General features: G+C 37.5%; 1 protein-coding gene across 2 annotated transcripts in view; it reads right to left on the bottom strand.

The window, feature by feature from the left end:
• LOC148653225 (latent-transforming growth factor beta-binding protein 2-like) overlaps positions 1–17,271 on the bottom strand; it is a 126,879-nt gene that overhangs the window by 56,763 nt on the left and 52,845 nt on the right. For both annotated transcript variants that reach the window (XM_088647963.1, XM_088647964.1), the window contains exons 6-8: positions 14,250–14,450; positions 12,721–13,016; positions 11,607–11,709 (exon numbers count right to left, since the gene is read on the bottom strand). In XM_088647963.1, coding sequence (XP_088504089.1) covers positions 11,607–11,709; positions 12,721–13,016; positions 14,250–14,450 — 600 coding nt within the window. The remainder of the gene's footprint in view (positions 1–11,606; positions 11,710–12,720; positions 13,017–14,249; positions 14,451–17,271) is intronic.

Raw genomic sequence — 17,271 nt, 5'->3', positions numbered from 1 at the left:
CACTGATTAGTGCTTACTACATTACACTCAAACGTCAGGAGGAAGCAAGTGGGATATTCAGTCCTCTCTGGAGATGTGTAAGGTGGTGTAGGCTAGTAGACATTGTACACCCACTGTCTATCTGCTAGCCTAAGTGTTTCCTATCCAAAACCTAGCTTGCAGTCATTTCAAGTTCACTATAATCATATTCTAAACATACTGTATAGCTATGACTGACCTAATACTATTTTTCACTGCAAATTACTGATCCAGCAGCAAAACAAATCCTAATTCCTCATGGAAAAACTCCAGACTAAAAGATCTCTAACTCAGGCTGTGACAGCACTTGCATTGTTCATAGGTATATTTCTCCCCAAACGTGAGGAATGCCGTTCAATAACTAACAGTGTGAATTTGCCCTTTTGCAAACAGTCTTTCTCACTCGGTGGATGGCTGATGTGTACTGACATGTTGTGGTCTATAATAATGTGAATTCACCTTGTTTTCTCCCAATAAAGGAAGCAATCTGAGGCATTATTGTACTTTTCAATTGAAGGACATAATTCTCCTTCAGCCTGACAGCTGTGTGCAAATGTATAAAAGATCTGTCGGGAACCTCATCGCATTGCGTTGCAGTCGAGACTGCTACTGTTTGCTTTTGAACAATAGTTATCATCATGGCTTTCTAGTAGCGACCTAAAAAGCATTCGTCTGGAAGAGCAGATTAATTGAACAGTTAATGCTCTCTGAACAAACCTGGTTCAGAAACTGCAACACTCTTTTACCCTACCAATTCCAAAACGTCCACCATGTAGGTTTTACAACAGGAAGTCTGACTGACACTTTAAAACTATGTGACATTTTTAACCTGCCACTGTTAGTTTCTTGAAAGACACAAAGAACCTTCCTTCACACTCCACTTCCTCATTCTACCCTATTTTTTGCCTCAATGAAGACATTCAACATGAATTTATGCACTGTTGATACTTTATCACAGCAAAAACCAATTCATTTCGGGAGCTTATACTGTAACAGTCGACTTTGTTAAAGCCGTCATCATTTCATGTCATTCTCCTCTTTTTTAAGGAAAAACAAATCTAACAAAATAGTATTATAACACTCAGACCACTCCAAAGTCATGGCTAACAAGTGAAATGAACTGTTGCTGTAGCCACACAGCAGGAAGGCTGGAGGAGAGGTGTGTGTGTGTGCCACAGAAAGCACAGCTACTGTAGCTCAGTCAATGTGTTCATCTTCTGAGGAGTTTTAATTTGCAATGTAGCACACTATGAATTATAGTACAGTTCAGACCACCATGACTGAGGATCCCTTCATAGTGAATAGAAAAATAAAGTATGTCCATCAAACTCATTCAGAGCCCTGCTACACACATTATTTGTCACATATTTGTCACCGCTTAGGAGGTGGTTGGGATCCCTGAGAGAGATGCATGAGGCGTTAAAACTTTAATATGCTGTCCTTCAGAATTTAGCACCTGGTCAACGGCCCTTGGTGATTTCTATGAAAAGGTGTGTCAAGGAGCACTCTGTGGAGATATAAATGAGTAAATTTTCCCCTGTACTGAGAACAGTTAATTACAAGCATGCAGACTGGAGCTTGGACACAGTAGCTTACTGGTCTGACTTAGCTGCTTTTCTCAAGTCATGCTTAGTCACAGAAACTATGCCACAAACAAACAAAAGAGCTTTAGTTGGTGGGCCTAATTTCTTTTGGTTGCGAACATGATAGAAAATACTGTCCTGCTTCAGCACCAAAGCCAGCCCCTGATTTGATCAGGAGCAAAACGAATGTGATATTTTGTCACAGTAAAGCTTATTAAACAGGAGTAAAATCTCTCCAATGAGATGTCAGATACAAGTGTTCCCAGTATCTCAATATGCAGCCAGTGTTGCCTCATCCCAAAAAAAGATGCTACAATACACAGCAAAAAAGACATTGAATGTATAAAACATAAATAATTTATATTTGCTAACTGTCTTTTTAATATATAGTGATTTTAAGATGTTTTAATTTAGGTTAGTAACATTTGGTGATGCAATTATATGTCTCCGGCCAACTCCGATGAGGTCACTGATTCAATGCTTTCTTGTTTCTCTGGTTCCTACATAAAAGTGACCTCATACCTATTAACTTCCTATTTCTTAAATAATTTAACATATTTAACTGCATGCTTAGTTTTGTAGCTATACAGCTTCTAAATCTCTCATTTCTCCTTCAGTGATCAAGGATTTCCACATTGACAAGGCTGTTCTGACACTGGCACAGCTATAGTAGATTGACAGAAAAGGATCCCAGTCACACAGAATCCACAGACATTTTCTCACTGTATCACATATTTATTATTGTGATCTCTGCCACATAACGGCAAAATATGCATTGCAAGATGGAAGTGTTTAGAACTTTTCTAAGTTATGGTGCTACTTCTTTTCACTCCCCTGACAACAACTTGGCACCACGCCTGCATTTAAGAATAAATATGTCTGCTTTGGGAACTATTTTTCAAAGCAAAAAAAAAGTTAGCTTGCTCTTCCTAGTAGATTCTGTCACAGCATTTGTTCTAGAGAATATAAACAATCAGTTCATGAATCAAAGCCTTCTTCTAAGACTACAAGGCTTCTTTGAGGTTGCTCTTCCAATGCAACTTGCGCTGTGAGCTTATATGACAAAAGAGAATAAGCATTTCATTTTTATTAGCATGTTATACCAAGTATTTGTACTGCAGATTGCTAATTACCACACTAATAAGTAAGGTATATGTAATTCTGAAAGGTTATTAAATCTTAAATATATTAAAAAGTCATTTATGCTTGCTTGCTATTCATTTCTCACACTACAGGATTATTAATAATGATCTCATGTAGCAGGCTCTATAAATGTACACACTCCACTCCCTCACATTTTTATAGAACCAGTTATCCTTAAAACAAACCAATAAATTTCTCAACCCCTGTGCTTTAGATTAGCTTTGAAGAAGAAAATTGATTGCCAGTTGAGATCATCATTGCGTCTCTTTGACATGAAGAGGAAATGCCTCATGGGTTGGGTTTCAGCTATAAATGACTGATTTATTTGATCTGGGGTACATCTGACGCTGACGCTCTCTAGGGCAATTAGAAAGACAGATTAAGCTGTTTTGAGAAATCCCGTTTTGGCTTAGTAGAAATGCAGAAATCCAAACTGGATTGGCAAAGCAGCTAGGAATCACCGATTGCCCAGACACAGGAGAAATTCTTAATTTCAGGTCGAAGTGTTTAGTGTTTTCAACCAGGGAGGCAACTATCCACTCTGACAAGACTGTGTGGGACTGAGGATGGGACAGAAAACAGAAAGCAGAAATGCATTATATGCTAAAATTTTCCTTTGTTTTAAAAAAACCTTTCATTAAATAGTAAAATATCAACTAACACAATTACCATTTCGGCTGTGAAACTTTCTTCTTCAGGCTTCACAACCGAAACGTTGTATTTTCTCTTTTCTCTTTTCAACATGGAATAAACCTATTACTTGTTCCTTTGCAAACTACGCATGCTAATGGAGCTACCCACCTGAACTACTCAGCGCAATGGACATGAATCAAAAGTTTTGTAAGATCCATCACAGCCCTGTCACTGGAGCATACTTGAGGATGTGTTCAGTAAAGACACAAGAACTGACCAGAAGCCAATCACTTACTTTGTTTTAGCACCAGGAATTGTATAAAGAGCAATAACAGCACGACTGAGGATTTCTGTATTTCAATACAGTGGTACTGTAAAAGCAGACACACCAAGATGCCTGTGTAACCTTGAACTTACTCATCTTTATTGCAGCAGGAAGAAAACAAAGACCTATTCAAAAAGAACACTTAGGACTGGTTCACTCAAGGATGTCAGCCACACAAGAACCCAAGGACCAAAAGCTTTGGCAAAACGTCCTTTACAGAGAGCTAGCTCCATTATAAATCCTATTTGAATTACTGCTGATACAATGGGTTGATTCCCAAAATGGACAACAGCAGCTTTCTGTGAAAAAAGGAAGAACAGGAATTACTTTCTGCTGGAACCCCAGACCTCTCCAGCAAAACAGAGCTCGTATAGTCCCTGACATCTACATTTTAATCCCTAGCTCTGAAAGGAAGTGTTGCAAATATCCACCCCAATGAGTCTGAGGGGGAAAAGTATATACTTGGAGCCGTGCCACCATTTGTTGGATATTAAAGAACACAAAGAACCTGCTAAAAAAAGTACTATTTTATAGCTCACAGCAACACTTGAAAAAAAAAGTCATTTATTTCAGTATCAAAGGGTACTCAACAAGGATGAATGGAATCTAATAAAGAAAAGGGTCATACACTTTTACAGCTCCTCTTTTAAACCAAGTGTATTACCAGCTGTCAGATCCAGCTTCAGAGATCACATTGCACACTGCACATTGTTATGGTTCGACCAAAATAAAATGCACAATAATTTAAGAATCTTATTATTGATGTTACTTTAAGAAGCAAACTTGTGGCACTGTAGTGTGACCCTAACTTTAAGAGCTGTGATATTATTAAAGTGGACCTCTGTAAAATAAGTTGAAACAACTCCGACATCAACTCAAAACTTTGGTAATTCTAGGGATTAGATGCTACAGTTAGGAATTAACTCCACTTAAGTCACGTACAGCCTAACACAGGTAGTTTTTGCTGTTACAAATGTAAAGACAGAAAACATTGGCTTCTCAGAATACAACATCCACTACCTGAATTAAACATTGGATTTTTTATACATATTTCTTATGATTCAGGCTTTCCATTTCATTTAACAACTGAGGTTTTCCATTTTGTTGTGGTCTCAGGAAACATAGGAAAGTAAACACATCCTGTGTGCAAACAGAAAGCTTACATCTCTGTTATTAACTGGAAAAACCAGCAGCCCCGCAGTCCCAACCTGACACAGCCGAACAGCAAATAGAAATCCAAGGACATCTTTTTCATGAAACTGAGAAGCTTGATGCATTTCAAGTACTTCTCTTTCTGAAAAGTACAGTATCAATAAATAATCAACAGACTCTGATTTGCCACAGATGATCTAAAATGTCTTATAAGGAAAGTTATGGTTCCCTAAAGGGAAGGTGAATATTTCACAAAGGACCATCGCAGTGTTTTTTTTATAAGTGGGTCAGTCTGGTTTCTCAGATGGAACTTTACAGTGCCCTGAAATCACAGTTTTAGGTAATTTAGTAGCCATTCTTTAGTTAATGTGATTAGTTAAGCAAGGCTATATGATATGCATCATTTCTGTCTTCAGAGTTGTTTTCTTCCTCTCAAGCCTTTACAGTTACAGAATTGGTTGTTTTATTCTTTAAAAATGGGAAGAATGCATACAATCCTCAATTTTTATTATTACAGAATTGTATATTTTTTGCAATGTCAGTTTGCAATATCTTACTTGGCATAGTATTCTCATGTATTGTGGAGCCGAATAGCACAGATTAGAAATAAACTTTGTTTTCCACAAACAAATCTAAAATGCCAATGTAAATATACACACAGCAGGACTATAGTTATTACAGCTATTTCTTAAGCTCTTCGGTGTAACCCTGTATCTCCAAATATGCCTATAATAATAAATATTTATTATTCTATTTTTCATTTTTTATTCTGAGAGTTGATGGATATCCTTTAGTAGGAATTGTATCATAATCAAGGGAGTGTGTGTCCACTCCATAAAATCTGGAAACAAGAAAATAAGACTATACATGACTCAGGCCACATGGAAGTAATCTGAAAAAATGATTCCTTTTAGACAGCCTCAGAAACACCAGAATGGGCTGCTTTGTAAATGTCATCCCAAAACCAAAACTCTTTTTGACAAGCCCTTGTTGTTTTTTTTCTTAAGCCTTCATCATCATCTGGTTAATTCCAAAATTGGGTTCTCTAATTTGATGACATTAAATAACCAAAAACATTTCCAACACAGCGCAGTTTCAAAATTCAATTTACAAAGAAAAAAAAACATTTGGAAAACAAAGTTTGGCTGTTTTTACCAAATAATGAAATATAATAACTTGCATACAAGGTCCAATAAATAGAAAATAAGGTTCAGTTTTACCTAAAATGAGTAAAGATAACTCTTAAAATGACCCAACCTGACGATCGCACTGTTCCTCCGCAGATGCTCTGTTTGCCAGCAATGCAATTCTTAAACAAATGTACTACAATTGACTAAACTTTCTAAAAAGATATCCCAAAACATTTACAAAATAGTACAGTTCAAATTAAATTTACCAACTGCAAAACAAAACAATGAAGACTGGCCGCAAAATAAAATGTCCTCCACTGAAACAATACAATTCTGAATGTGCAACAGGGACTTTTTTTTTATTCAGGGCTTTAACCTGCAAAGCCTTTTCATAGATCAGATCTATTTATATTTTTACATTTTGTGTCTCAACACTTCCAAGATATTAGCATGAAAAGAATTTAATGAAACCCACCATGAACAAAGAGAGACAAAAAAATATGGTGCTTTTAATTTGTGCCTGTGTGACCTCTTCAGCCAAGCTGCTTGTAAATATGGAAAGAATGTTTGAAATTATCATTTCCAGTCATAGTATTTGGCCACAAGCCTGTTGGTTATAATCTGTGCTTAAAACTGTCACTCAGTGAACATGGGGACTATGAGTAGGGTTCTATGAAAACCTACTTCTTTGTACAGTGTCTACCTGATGACAAAAAGAAAACATGAGATTAGTTTTTATTCATGATCTATACATAAAAAAACCCACAGAACTCTAAAGTCAGCCCCGAGCTAATGACATTATAATTGAGCACATTGCTGAATTAGGCTTCTCCTGCTCTGGGATATAAATTTGTTCAGCAATTCAGCTATAAGGGAGGAAAAATGTGCATAAAATGACTTTATATTCACTATTATACAGTATAGGATGGTTTGGTGTTCAGTCTTTCAGTTTTTCTTTCTCCTGGTGTAATGATGTTCTACAGCAGACAAAACCAAAGCTGCCAGTGTTTCATTTGGATAGACAATGGAAAGCAGGGTTACTAAAATACAAACTTTTTTAAAAAAAAATATCCATGTCCATGGAAAAAATAGTTGAAAAGTTGCTTCAATTTTAGCATTGGCTTACAGAAACCAAAATATTAGGGACAATGAATTTAATATACTGTAGGCCAGGAAAAGCTGATGTCTGCTTCAGATTAGAAAGCTATTAGATATTTAGCAAAGAATGAGAAGTGGCAACTGCTTTAGAAAACCAATTGACAACTCCCACTAGTCAGAAGGTGAATTAATTTCCTAATGGGATTGACATTACTTGGGCAAAATACTACATCTGAGAAGTCAAAATGCCAATATGTTATTATGTAGGAAAGCATTTGTATTACCAAAATCAATCAAATACTCCTAATATTTAAAGTATTTATTTTTTAACAACGTCCTATAAAATCTCCAACCCCAGTGTCCCAGTGTCGTATCCACCTCCACACTTCCCACTAACAGATTCCAGCAGTGACATCCCACAGACTTGGAAGAACTACAGTGACAATATAAGGACCTTACTGTGTCAGTGTGTATGCCTCAGTCATACTCTCCCCAGACACAGGACTGTTGAAAGCTGAATTTATATTAGCCCAATAGTGTCCCTAGAATTTCTTCATGTGTTCCAAGTCAGAAGAGCTGCTAGAAGTTGGTATGTAGCCTCTAACTGAAGACCGGACATGGAGCAAGACCATCCTTTTCCTTTGACCCTGAAAACCAGCAGGTTAAGCACTGCGTGTGTAGACAACTTAGGCAAGCTGGTAGTCCGCACATTGAGATTGTAAGTTCTAGAACGAGTGTGGATCATTTTCTTTAAAAATATGTGCTTGAAAGTAACTTTTTTCACTTCTTCAAAATAGAAATGTGAAACAGAAATTACCTGTAAGGTGGTTGTGATTAGGAAAAAACAGGATAGACTTCAAGCCATGTCTTCTGGGATTTTATGAAACTTTCCACTAAATTACCAAGTTGCAATTATGTTCGTAGTTATGGGGCCAAAATGCAATCTACAATATCTCAGGGGAACACCAGTACAAATGAAGTCTATCTGGAGAGACCAGACTTTCGTCAAGTGGATGCCAAGATACAGAAGTGCCAGGATTAAGCTAAAACAGACAGTGATCACAAACCAAAGGACGAGATGTCTGGCACAGCTACAGGTCTTTCACAGTGCAGAGTGGAGAATACGTGGTCATTTGGTCATTACTTATGAATTTAGGAATTCTATTCTGCAATCTATCCCAAGACCCTAATGAGAGAGAAGGCGGAAACATGTAACTAAAAAACATCAAGTGTACAGTATGAAAAGAACCTCCGTTTTTATCATGGAAATGCAGGCTCGAAGTGAGTCGAGAATATGAGTCATCTGTTCAAGTCAGCATGTACCTTCTTAAAAATGTCTCCCAAAAAATTAAGAGTAGATCTCAATATAGTTACATTTGGAGGGCCTTTTCTATTTCAGAACTGGAACTGCAAACCCTGTCAGAGTCCTGAAATAGTTATAAATAATAATGAAATGAGGCAGGGATGGACAGTGTGTTATTAATGGAAACAGAGGTACAAAATTATAGACTGATAGTTTGAGCAAGTGGTTCAAAAGAAAAAGCAGACAACGGAGACGAACGTGGTCATATTTGGCAATGCCTCTAAAATACGCAAATTCAAAACAATGCCAGCTGTCTGTTACCACCATTACCGCAGGTTTGGTGTGTAAAAGTGTACCTATCTTGAGGAAATCTAATCCCAAAGCCACGTAATCTAGAACTGACCATAAATAATCCCTCTGCTGTCAATCAAAGCCTTCTCTGCATCCAATGAAAGTACAGAATGCAGGACAGCTGAACATTATTAGATAGGCCTTAATAAAGTCTGTCTGATCATGGTCATACAGACTTCCAACTGGCTATTAAATTGCTGAGTCAACTGCCGTTGAAGTAACAATTCTGCTTACATCTACATATAAGATATTCAACCTGATGTTTACAGAGAAAATTTGATTATTTTCTAATAAGGTTGAAAATGTGACTGAACTTATTTTTATAAAATCCAATCTGGTTACCAATTCAGTAATAGAGTAATTGTGGGGTATTAAAATACCAAAGTGGGGGGAGGGGCACATACTGTTAATACTCAGCAGTTAGTGATCTGATACTAACATGGGTAATATCTTGGCATTTTGTAGTGCAGACAAATGGGACTGAGAAGTAAAATCCAAGTCCAAGTCCAAGCTATGCCTACAAAATTAAATTCTTTAGGCAGGTGATAAAAAACAGACATATATCTACCTCACCCAGATCAGACATACATTTTCTCTGTTGTAGATGCCAGAGACCGGGCACACGGCCTCTTTCAGCTTTTATCTGTGAAGTATATGATTCATGGCTGCATTCAAATCTGCACCCACAATCACATCAGACTCAACGGGTTCCAGCAGGTATTTGGTTAGGAGATTAAAAGAAAATCTATAGTGTCTCACCCACTGATCCCTATATGGAAATTCAAAACTCCCTACATAATATTATTAAAGCTACCTTTGTTTTTTTTTCTCTGAGGAAATGAAATAGAAGTTGTCACATAGCAATACTAGCAAATTCTACAAACATCTTGTTTCATATGAGATTCCTGTGTCATAGAATCATCTATTTTTCCCCTTCAAGGCAAATTTAATAGCCAGTTCATAGAAGAATTTCAGAATTTTTAAAAGATTCCGCATACGTGTATGTAGTCAGTAATGACAACAGAATGCAACATAAATTTAACAACATGCAGAGCTGTTACAAAGTAATGTCACAGAAGATATTAGTTGTTATTCCATCCAAAATGACAAGGTAAGACCTTCAGATCTAATGAACTTCTGCGTTTCCAACACTGAAATATACTGTATAAATACTGCACACCAGCACATAGAACACTGAACACCGCAGGCAATAAAAAAAGTACTGGACACCGCACTCCCTCAGCAGATCAAACAGACAGCTGCTTTTGAAATAAAATGGCACTGTCAGGTAGCTTTACAAAAGCTGGAAACTATACAGTGAACTGTTTTTCTAAGAATCCAACAGAATCACATAGCACAGTTCCCTTTAGTAGATCCCCTATTAGAATGATGTAACAAAAGGAATGGTTTTTTAGCTCAACCAGCTTGCATTTCATTTCAAACCCTCCAGTTTTCAGTGCCTCAACATTAAGTGCCCTTGTTCACTGGTGTCAAGATCAATTGCTGAATGGTAGTCATCTGATACCTTAAGTCTGCACTTGTCGCGTGATCACTGAAGTCACAAACTCTGACGCTTCAACAAATAGCTCCATTGGATCAGTGAGCAGATCAGCCCGGCAAAAATTCCCAGGTGTAGAAATGGGTATAACTCTAAATTAGTTTGAAAAAATGAATTGGCCAAATTAATAATAATAAAAGACAGGTAGACTCCACAATTAATTAAATGGGCTGGCAGACCTCTGTAGCTTTAACTCCTCTCTGCCACCCCAGTATACTGGGCACATGATCTCCCTTAGGTAGAATATGTCTCACTTCTAAGTCTTATGGGGCGGCAGCAGGACTCTTATCATTGCCAACCCTTTGCTCAACACTTAATTTGCAACCACCCACAGGTTAATCTGTGCTCTTTTTAAAAAAAAACAACATAAGCAGATGCGGTTGTCTACATTATTCCAAAGGATTGTTACTCATAAACACATTAACATTCCTGCCATTGCATTTTTCTTTGTTTGTTTGTTTTTTACATAAACACACAATGAAACATAACTTTCATAATCAGAAGGAATCTGGAGCCTCAGTGGAGTCACACTTGGAGAAAGCATGATTATATATTTACTTATTTGTAACGTAGTGTGTAAGGCTCTAGTCTCACGACTGATGGACTGTGGGTTCAATCTGTTTTCCGCTGCAGAGTGAACTGCATTACCCTGATTGCTCAACTTCACCCAGCTGTATGAATGCACACCAGTGTCTACTGAGGAAGGACCCTGCGATGGACTAGTTCCTCATCCAGGGGGGAGATACATGCTCTCTCTTTGCTTCACCACGGAAAACAGGATAAACTCCAGACGGATGGATCATTGTGGCTTAAATACAGAATTGCCTACATACCTAAGTACTGAAGGAAAAGTGCCGGACATCCTGATAATGTACTGTATAGTACCACGTTAACGTAAAGCTCCTCGTTAAAAAACGAAAATCTTTGAAAATGCTGACCATTATTTATTGAAATAATACATATTGCTCAAAAGCCTTGTAAGAATCACCATGTCCATATCTGAAACTCCTCTGTCTGACAAAAGAAAATGATAATTTTAGCAACATCACCACGCTGATTTCTTTGTCCTTCACAGTTAATGAGTGATTCTGCTCTGATTAAGCTAGCGTATACTGAACAATTAAAAGAGCTGACAAACATGAAGGCTTGGATGCTTGGGGTTCTTATCACATGTGCGACATTTAAGAGCACACAGAGTGCATAGTTCTAAAGGGTATTCATTGGGACTAGAGAGCAATTAAGACAACATGATGTGGCTCAGTGCTCATAGGGTTTCAGCACAATCTCTTCCACTTCTAGGGTCAGTGCTTACCTGGTTTCGGAGGACATGCTGTGCACTTGTTCAGCCCCCATGATGCTCCAACACTGCCACAGCAATCATCTTGTTTAGTCAGACCAGGAAGGGGTTTACCACACTGCAATATAAACAGAGCAGTACCGAGAGGAATTACTGGAAGATCGTAATGACAAAACTCACTCCTTTGGGTTCCAAATCACAAGACAGAACTACATTACAATCCGTTTTAATAAAATATAATTGCCAATATCCTCACCGAGACAGGTGAACTAAAAATGGATAAATGTATATTTGATGTAAACATTTATCTTAACTGTTAATATGATTTTGAAAAATGTCTCACTCACTGTAGAGACCATATTACCAAGTTTTTAATACACCATACTTGCTTAAAAGAATTGTCTTTTTGGGTGGGAAAACTAAAGATTTAACTCCACAGCAGCCATCATTACCTTCAAAGAACAACAATTCATGACATAAGTCAAGCCTATTATAGCAAATGTGCTTAGTTGCTAGCTTTAAAACTAGTCAGGAAAAAACATCTGACAGTGTTTAGGTGGGGCAAACCTTTTTACAAAATACGTTCAAAACAAATTGCTTCCTTTTAAACATTTTGGCTAATTTCTATGGAAAAAAATATTCTTCTGCAGAATTCCATAGTAACACGTAAACTTTCAAAAGAATACCACAGATGACAAATTTCCTTCAGATTCATTGCTGAATCATGACATGATTGTAAACACTCAAGTGAACTAGCAAAATACACTTCAAGTCTGCTGCTCAGACTTTTGTATTTATTCAATGTTTTCAGGCAAAATTGTGCAGGCAAAAATAAATAATTCTGTCAGTTCTCAAAATGAAGGTTCAGGCTGAAGGACAGGACTTGAAATTTCTTCATCAAAAGATGATCTGCTAGTCTTTACTATAAAAAAAAATCCCAAAACCAGACAAGAAAGAAATCCTTTCAGCACAAACAAAAAAAACGCTCGACTTTTCATCCAGCAGATAACCCTGGAAATAATCCAGTTTGGGAAATCAGGAGTCGCAACTGGAAAGAAAAGATAGAAATAGGGAAGAAATCCAGACAGACAGACATGCTCATGGATGCTTAAAGATTTTCTGTACAAACCTGCCCATCGATGGTCTCTTGGAAACACCTTCCCACATGTCCATTCAGCCTGTTATGGAGCCTGGAATGCACATCGCCGTTCCCAGAGGTCGATCCGTGCTGTCGGCTGCTCCCATGGCCGTCGCCTGCCTGTGATCGCTGCTGCACGGATCGCACTGACTGCCACCCATTGATGCTGTTCTGTTCAGACCCAGGGGACACCTGGTCAGGTTTCACCCGTGCCACTTGGTGTATCTGGACCTCAGCTTCAGGGGGATGCTGGATGTGCACGTTCACGAGAGATGGGTGCATGGAAGCTGTAGGACCCAGAGATTAGAGTAAACTACAGTAGCTAGCTTGTTGGTCCTAGGAGGCCATTATTGAATACAACATTCCAATGTAATGTGCAACTAATACGAAACAAACAGTTAAAATACATGTAGTTAACCTCTACAGAGTAAGAGCCCAACCTCATGCTTTTCATAATATATACTGTATATATGCTGCAAATTTAGCTTGACACTATCCTGAAAAATAAAGCTTTTTTTCATTACTGCCATTTACAGCTTAAATGACAGTAATGAGCCACATTCTAAACCTGCTAAGCCCATATAGGAAGCTGGATGTTTCTTCTGTGATGTATAGTAACTCTATGCAGATGTTATCCTGTGTCCTCTAAGGCAGACATACAGTATTAAAATGCAAATAGGGTAAAGAAATGTAGGAATGTTAAGGATGCTGCAACATCTGAGCTGACTTCTGCTTTCACTTACAGTACCTCATGACAAAGAAACCCAGAAGACAAAAATAAAACAAACTACTGAGTCTTAATGCCCAGTATTTATAGCACTGGTTAAATGTATTTCACTGTTTCTAATCAAACTTCTGTTCTTCAGCTGATGGAATGAAGGGTCAGTCTGTGAACAATATGAGGAATTCAGAAACTTTCAGCCTGCCTGATCCACAATGGAAAGCAAGTTCAGACCTCCGGCTTGAGGTGTTTGGTTCACTAGCAGGCTCATAGGAAGTTAATGTACAGTATTTTGTATTTTATACTTAAAATCAGAGTAAAATAAAGCTGGGTGCAATGAAATCATGGTAAAACTCATGGTAAAGCACAAAACAGTATACTGTAGAAAGATACAATAAACCTCATGGGAATCCTCACACTTCCACACCTGGGGAGTCGGGAAAATGCTCGGTGTATGAAAATGAAAATAATAATTTTATACGCAATTGTATAAAAAACGTGAAGACGACTGACAGGGCACGTTTAAAAGAACCACAGAAACAGTTAATATGGCATGCATTGGGGATGAAGGCATGGAGTCCATCAGAGGTAAAAGAGATTCCTTCCTTCCTTGAAGAATCTAGCCCAGTAAAGTAAGACCAACTTTTTAACGAATTGCTTCTTCCTCTTTGACCTGCAGTTTTACAAAAACATTTTAGAGGAAATTTGTGGTGGCAGGGGGGTTTGGTTCTTTTTTTAGTGAGACAAATAATAGCAGAAAAAAATATTTTTGTTACATGTATTCCCAGCACACGGTTACCTAGCTGGTTGGACAGTGGCAGAGTGTACATAGTGTGTGATGAATTGTGGCCTGAGTGCCCAGACTCCTTCCTGGCAGTGCTGTGTTTCCCAGGAGGTGGGGCAGGAAGGTGACAGAATTTCCCTGTGGAGTTTGATGGGCACCAGCACTGGTCTCTTCCAATACAGTGTCCACCACTCATGCAGGGAATCTGGCAGAAATCTACGAGGAAATTGAAGAAAAGTCATCAACAGGAAGGCAGGAAGGGACTATGCTTCATTTCCTAAATACTCTGAATGTTAATTTGCTTGATTTACACACCTACACATTTGCAGGCAGTACTTACTGCCTGGAAAACTAATGAGTAGCAAAGAAAAATCACACAACCGCGATGCAATGAATTTTTATGTCAAACCACTTGTTTCTGAGATGCACTCTGACCCTGTTTTCTGGACCCTACAGTACGTCTCCAAATCAAATGCAACCCGATTCTTTTTAAAAACATTTTAAAACATTTAAAAAAAAATTAATGAAGCCTGAACTTTGCCCTGCAGGCACAATCTGTAACACTGCCATTCCAATTAGAAAGAATTAAATTCAGACTTTAGTAAATGTTTGTCTAGGGTTCTGTTATTGTAAGAGTAAGGGTCAGAAATGTGCAACAATTATAAATAGCAACAAATGATCTAAATATAACATCTGTGAAAATAACTCGTCTTTCTTTCTGATGTTCATACCCATAGAATAAGTCCTAAGGTAAACTGACATATTGTTGGACTGTACAGCAGTAACACAAACATGCTTATGACTCCATCAATAAGAAAGAAAAAGTTGGGAAACTAATACATAACTAATGCAAGAAAGTGTATTCTTCTTCCAGCTTCAAAGAGATGTTAAAAAACAGAAAATTCACGAAAATGAAAACTCTTTTAATTCAATTACTCGGCAATCACAATGCCAAACATTTAGAGCAGTTGCCTTGTCCCCATTTAATTGCATGTACAGTACTGTAAATTTGTCAAGACATCAGTCTGGAAAAACAGACACATTGGAATATGAACTTGGGACAGTCGCCTGAGAGTGACACCATAAAAGAAGCCATTTAGTTATTAGTATATAATTGACCCAATCAGATGTTTTTAGAAAGAGGCATTTTTGCAAAGAACTGCCTCCTGTTCTCAGTTTTAGATGTGCTTCTCCATAGTTGTAACTTCCAGACCCAGGCTCGTGCTTCACCAGTGATTCACCATTGAGTCCATGAGATTAACTTTGTCAGTGCCATTGAGGATAATGAATACTTGAACGAGGCCCCCTTGTAGTCTTCTCTGTTGAAGGTTAAAAAAAAACACAGTCCTTCTAACCTTTAGACATTCTTTGAATCAAGGAAAATATCTGGTCCCTTGTCTCTGGAATGATTCCAGAGCCCTGATATCTTCATTGCAAATGGGTGACAAAAATCATATAAAGCCATTTAAATTAGGTCTTAGTAGAGCATTGTACAAATTTAACATGACAGCTTTTGGCTCTTTTAACAAAATACTGTATGTCTTTTGCTCTAAAGATGCACGCAAGTATTTCAAGACTTTGTTCACATGAAATCTTCAACTTGAGATTTAAAATCTGATACACATCACATGATCACATAACACAGAATGGAAAGATCAGGGCAATTTATCACATTTTATAGGATCTCCAAGGATTTTTTGCAGCAGACGGTGGTATCTTAAAAAATGTCTTGTCTCACTGTAAAATTCTGGCACTGTGGTCATTTTGTGATTTAAATGGTGTTCTGAAAATCCATAAAAGGCCATTTCAACAAATCATCAATGCTATACATCACATTTTAATTCTGGTAACTGAATCTTAAAATAATTGTTGAGCTTTGTGAAGGGTATCAGATGTTAAATCAAATGTTCTCTCATGAATAAAGCCTAAAAAAACTTGAGTGAAACACCAAGTTGTTAACCTCAGTCTTTAACATGAAGTTCTTTTCTCATATAAGGACATTGTGCAGGAGAAATAAATACATGGCATTGATTTATAATACAGCTATGATAAATTAATTGCAAAACGAAATAAAATCGTGACACAGGAAGTCAGAAGGACATTCTAAAACTACTTTGCTTAACATTCCAATGTAATTATCTAACAGTTTATAAAGCAAATCCATGACAATGCAGGGTACACAGAAATTTATGTGGAGAGATGTTTGTGGGTTGTGGGAACAACTGCATGAGCTTTCTCAACTGCAGCAATAATTACTCCAATGAGGCATCACTACATTGAAAGACTTTCACTGCAGACATGCCTTCAAGCCAGAAGTCTATATTTCCTTACTGCACAAACCCCTTTATCTTCTGACAGAGTTCATAATTTGATTTACTGCTAAACATTTTAAAGAAAAAACCGCCAGAAGTGGTCAAGATCTAAAAAAAAATAGAACAGGTGGTTCTTGAGAGAATGCCTGCAGAGTTCTTTCAAAGTAAAGAACATTTGCCAACGAAGCTTATATTCTACATACCTCAAAAGAAGACCTGTAAATTATTTCAAACTTAAGCTGTTCTGAATAAAGTTTCAAAGCTAGGGATATAAAAAATGCAATCAGACCTCCGGTTAGGATGTGGACTAGAATGGCACTGTCATACAGAAAGTCTCCCAACGAGTTTGTAATACAGACCCAAAAATATTTTTTTTCTTTACATCAAGTTTTCGAAAAAATAAAAGCAATCAGCCCTGAGCAACAACAACGTTTTTATACGAAAGACTCTTCATTAAAGCTACAGGGTCATATGAAATGTTTTATCAAAGGCAGAAAATGTTGCTTTGCGTTTGTCAATAAGGAGCATCAGAAAATGTACTGTTGAATAGAATGGAGAAAAAGGCTGCACCTGATCAGGTAACATTCCTATAAATTCCTTTGCTGTATTGATGTATGGATCATGCAAGGAAAGGAAATACCGGCAAAGCACCGTAGACATGTGTGGAATGAGAATTCTGTCAGACACCATTAGTTCTATAGCTCCCTCAGCCACGCTGTGCGGTT

Source organism: Lepisosteus platostomus, chromosome 10, assembly GCF_059453375.1.
Source record: "Lepisosteus platostomus isolate fLepPlt1 chromosome 10, fLepPlt1.hap1, whole genome shotgun sequence".
Lineage (NCBI taxonomy): Eukaryota > Metazoa > Chordata > Actinopteri > Semionotiformes > Lepisosteidae > Lepisosteus > Lepisosteus platostomus.
Note: the sequence above shows the minus strand (reverse complement) of the source record. Positions and strands in the feature narration are given on the sequence as shown.